This window comes from Cynara cardunculus, unplaced genomic scaffold (genome assembly GCF_001531365.2).
Source record: "Cynara cardunculus var. scolymus isolate 2C unplaced genomic scaffold, CcrdV1 Un_Scaffold_7112, whole genome shotgun sequence".
NCBI lineage: Eukaryota > Viridiplantae > Streptophyta > Magnoliopsida > Asterales > Asteraceae > Cynara > Cynara cardunculus.
In genome coordinates, this window is record NW_020203352.1 from 1 (window position 1) to 4,867 (window position 4,867).

The window sequence follows — 4,867 nt, forward strand, 5'->3', positions numbered from 1 at the left end:
GAAGGCATATTTATAAATCAATCTAAATATGTGCATGACCTTTTGAAGAAGTACAAGATGCTAGAAGCCTCTCCCATGAGGACCCCTATGGCACCAGGACAGAAGCTTAATAAGGACCTTAATGGTCCACCTGTAGAGTGTAAACTCTACAGAGGAATAATAGGATCCCTCTCACAGAGGATCTGCAGAAATGTCTTCTGTGTAGATTATCTTTAACTCGCTTTGCTTAGGTTTATTAGCTGCTCCTGACTTTCATGTGATCTTGTCTGTAATCTGTTTTTAGATGAACGGCTTAGATTCAATTGCTTTAGGTCGTGTCAGGAAACGGTTACTTGCCTGTATAAATAGCAGCGTAGGCCTTTGTATTTTGTGTGCTTCCAGAATTGTAATTGTCAATATTTTCAATCAATTGAAAATCATTTGAAGCTTTTCTCTTCATGTTATTCAAGTGTTCTTCATCGTGTTCATACCAATTGCTGCTTGTTTGATTATAATACTTTCCGCTGCTTACTCACTGTCAATCCAATCAATCAAGTAAGTATTCAGTACCAAGAACTGAGTTATACGATCCCAACAGATATCAATCGACTAATCAATGAGTTTGATTAGCAGGCTCTGATAACAATTGTTGGAACCCATATACTTTTATTTGTAGAAAACACAGTTTATAAATAATATGAATGAAAATCAAACAGTGTATCAAAGACGATTAATCAAAATATTCAAAATAAATATAAGAACAATGAAAGGACTTGAATATGTCGAATGCTTTTATTAGATGAAAGTAATCTCACAAAAAAAACAGGTATAGTATAAGTCGGCACTCTCAGGTAATTTGAACCTGAGGAGGAAGCCTCCTTATATACGCCTAGGTCTAACAACTTTGCTATAAATCAGGCTTGAAACTCTGAGTTGCCGAGTCTGCATCCTTATCTTTGACTTCCCTTGAAAAGCGGAGCGACTAGGTCAAGCCACCTCAAATCTGTTAGACGCTTGCAAGAATGTCTGGGCTTGCACGCCCGTTCCATGGATAAGGTGATCAGAAGCTCTGCATGTACTATACAGAAGCTATGCATGTACTATGCAGAGGTTCTGCATATGTAGAGGCTCTGCATGTATTATACAGAGGCTCTGTGTCTTGGAGTTGTAGCTTGCATCAAGTTCTTATGCTTTTTGGCGCATAAGACTTGATCATCCACGAAGATAGAGCATGGGCTCTGTATGAATGGAACCTTCACTCTTTGAGCAAGAGCTCTGGTTCTTGATCTTCTGCATGAGAGCTCTTAGTCCAGACCGCTTCAATGTACCGTAGAGGAGTCTTGGTTGGTGACGGGTGTTGCCTGGTTTACGGAAGACGACAGGTTGATGATGTAGTCGTCAAGGTAGGCCGGCCGCGATCTTTCTCTAGTGGGTTTTTATTTTCAATGTTGATAGCCGTCGACTCTTCTTCATGTGTGTGTATTTCATTGAGCTCTACATGCACTTCATTCAAGTTCACACCCTCACTGTTGACGTCATCCACATGTGTCTCATTTTGCATATCCTCATTATTCTCATACACACCTTGGGACACATTAAATTCCTCATGACCCACCGATTCATCTTGGTTGCTCCCTTCATTAGCGACGGTTTCATTGCTGTTTGGGATTTCATGACCCCATGTGGGTGTTTTAAAAACTTCGTCTTCCTCAATTTTGGCATTCTCTCTATCATATGGAAACGTCTCTTCAGCAAACTTTACATCTCTTGATACTACCTTTTTTCTATTCTTTATATCAAAGATTTTGTACCCTTTCGTGCCACGTGTGTAGCCTAAGAAAACTCCCGGCCTCCCCCTTTCTTCGAATTTGTCTCCTTTAGTTTCGGTGCTACGATAATAAGCAAGGCAACCGAAAATCTTCATGTGGTCATAACTTGGTTTTTTATTGTAAATCATTTCGTACAGGGTCTTGTTGTGAATAGTCTTGGAAGGGAGGCGATTTATGATGTGTGTCGCTGTTAAATGCATTCTCCCTAGAAGACTGAAGGTAATCTTGCTTCAAAACGTAAAGCTCTTGCAGTCTCGAGAAGGTGTCGATGCTTTCGTTCGACGACGCCGTTTTGTTGGGGGTATGAGGGCAAGTAGTTTCGAGGAGAATTCCTTGATCTATGTAGAAGTTCATCATGTGGTTTGACGTGAACTCCCCTCCATTATCACATCGAACTCTTTTAATAATCTTACTGAATTGAGTCTTGACCATTTTGCAAAACCCGATCAAGCAATCACTTGCTTCGGATTTGTGCTGTAAAAGAAAGACTCATACCGACCGACTATAATCATCAACAATCGTAAGGAAATAGTTAGCACAGGTAAGTGAGGGAGTTCGATACTTTCCCCATATATCACAATGCAAAAGTTCAAAACATTCATTTGATTTGATCGAACTAGTAGGAAATGGCAGTCTAGTAAATTTTTCCCTTGCACAAGAATCACAAACCATGCTGTTTGGTTTTAAAGAAAAGAAATCAAAATGCGACAGTTTGCTATGCGATGCATGTCCCAAGCGTTTATGCCATACTTCACCCGTGGTTGCTAATGCTCTCCTTTTATTTCCCTTGCCCTTCATCCGATATAAACCTTGTTGGCAACTACCCGTTCCAATCAATCTCCTCGAACTCAAGTCCTGCATGACAAAAAAAATCGGGGAAGAATGTTACGGCACACTTACGGCCCTTTGTTAGCTTGCTAACTGACAACAAGCTACACGTGAAGTCCGGAACATATAAAACATCACGAATTTTGTTTTCATTCGGTAAGGTGCAAATTCCTTTTCCCTTGACGGGAATGGAGTCGCCGTTGGGTATAGTTACGTGTAATTCCCGTGAAGTTTCAAGATTACTGCAGAAATGATCAAGGATGTGAGTTATGTGCTCGGTGCAACCCGAGTCCACAACCCATTCGTTACCTTCACCGGATCTACCTGCCATGTTGGCCATCGATTGAATGACGTTTACATTTTGAGAAGCTTTCGCAGCGAACAGATTAGCGAATTATCTGTATTGTTCGTTGCTTAGGCCGGCTATTGGGCTATGTTCGCCTGTATCGTGTTTGTTGTATGCCGAGTCTCTTTCCGCTTCAACAAAAGCAGCCTTTGTCTTACCCTTTTCTGGTTTTCCTTTGTCGGGCCACCATTCTGGGTACCCTATGCGTTTGAAGCAGCCATCGTGGTTGTGCCCGTCCTTCCCACAAAAGTCACAATGTTCAATCTTCTTGTTTCCTCCCCTCTTGTTGTTTCTTGGGGCCATTTTGGTTTGTGACCAACTGGACCCGTCACGTTTTGTGTAGGCTTGAAAAGCGGCTGTCTCACCGGTTGTTCTCTTCGCAGTTGAAACCGCCCTCTGTTGCTCATCCTCGACTACCAGATGATATACTTCACCTAAGGTAGGAACGGGTTTCATTGCTAATATTTGAGTTCTGATTGTGGAGAATTCATGGTCGAGTCCAAGCAAGAACTCGTACAGTCTCTCCTTGTCTCTTAGTTCTGTGAGTTTYTTAYTGATCCCGCATGTGCATCCAGTGCAGGAGCATCTTGGTACCGAGAAAGCTGAGCTTATCTCGTCCCAAAGMGACCTTAGTTTGGTGTAGTATGYAGAAACAKAAACCCCGTCTTGCTTGGTGGTAGTGAGAAGTTGTTTTAGTTCATACGCCCTAGGTGCGCTTTCTTTACCAAAGCGTTCACGAAGGTCGTTCCAGATGTCTTCGGCGGTGTTAGCGTACTTAACACTCGATCTGATTTCCTTTTCCATGGCTGTATTTAGCCACCCCTTTAGCATGGCATCACATCGAAGCCACGCCATGTGATTGGCGTGTGTTTTCTCCGGCTTTTGGAGGGTTCCGTCAACAAACCCGATTTTGTTTTTTGCGAATAGAAAGTTCTCCATTTCTTGAACCAGTCAAGATAGTTGTTGTCGTTCAACGTCTCGTTCACCTGCATCTGTCTTGGGTAGTCTGAAGGATGAAGGTAGTAAGGAGAACCATGGTCTAATGCTTCGTTGTTGGTTTTGTTTGAATGGCCTCCGCCGCTGCTGCTGTCTTCACCAGCCATGGTGGACGAAGGGGGTTAGTTTAGGGTTTTGCTAGAACGGCTCGTAACCCGCTCTGATACCATAAACAATTTTACAGGTGATTTTCTGTATAATTTTCATTGCATAGAACAAGAATACAGAGGAATATATATAGACAAAGAAAGCTAAAAAAGACCTATAATCAAGACAACCAATAAGGAAAACACAACAACAAATGCTATAATCAAGGGCAGCGAATAAGGAAGAGATCGATAATGAAAACATTCCAAAATATATATATATATATATATATATATAATAGATATAAAAAATGGTTGTAAACTATCGTGTAATACCATATATATATATATATATATATAATACCATATATATATAGGTATTATATATATATATATATATATGGTATACTCATCCTTGCTCCATCCTTGGTTTCTAAATTTTGGGCTCAGTATTATCGACTCCATTCCTGATCAACTCGAGTATTCCCTGTCATACTGGGTTTAGGTATCAGATCCCCCATCGGGTACGACTCTTTTGCCATCTCTAGTGAAAACTAGGAATAGTAACATATTTGCGGAGTCAGAGGGAATTGCGTTTGACCTAACTTGGTATCAGTTATGTTTGTAGGTCACAGTGGCAATAGAGGGAAAAGGGTGGAAGTCTAACAAAGAAGGGGAAAAGAAAAGTCAGTGATGATCCATGGTTAAACAGTTTTAATGAAGAGAATTCAAGATTCAAAATCTGTTGGGAAGAGGCCAATGCCAGAAGAGGGAAGGGATGGAGAAGTCGATTAGGGGAGAGG

At 41.2% G+C, this 4,867-nt stretch overlaps 1 protein-coding gene across 1 annotated transcript; it reads right to left on the reverse strand.

Moving 5' to 3' along the window:
* Positions 1-3,030: 3,030 nt before the first annotated feature.
* On the reverse strand, positions 3,031-3,921 carry LOC112504846. Its single transcript, XM_025108806.1, has one exon. The coding sequence runs from the start codon at positions 3,919-3,921 to the stop codon at positions 3,031-3,033; it is 891 nt and encodes a 296-aa protein (XP_024964574.1).
* Positions 3,922-4,867: the final 946 nt, after the last annotated feature.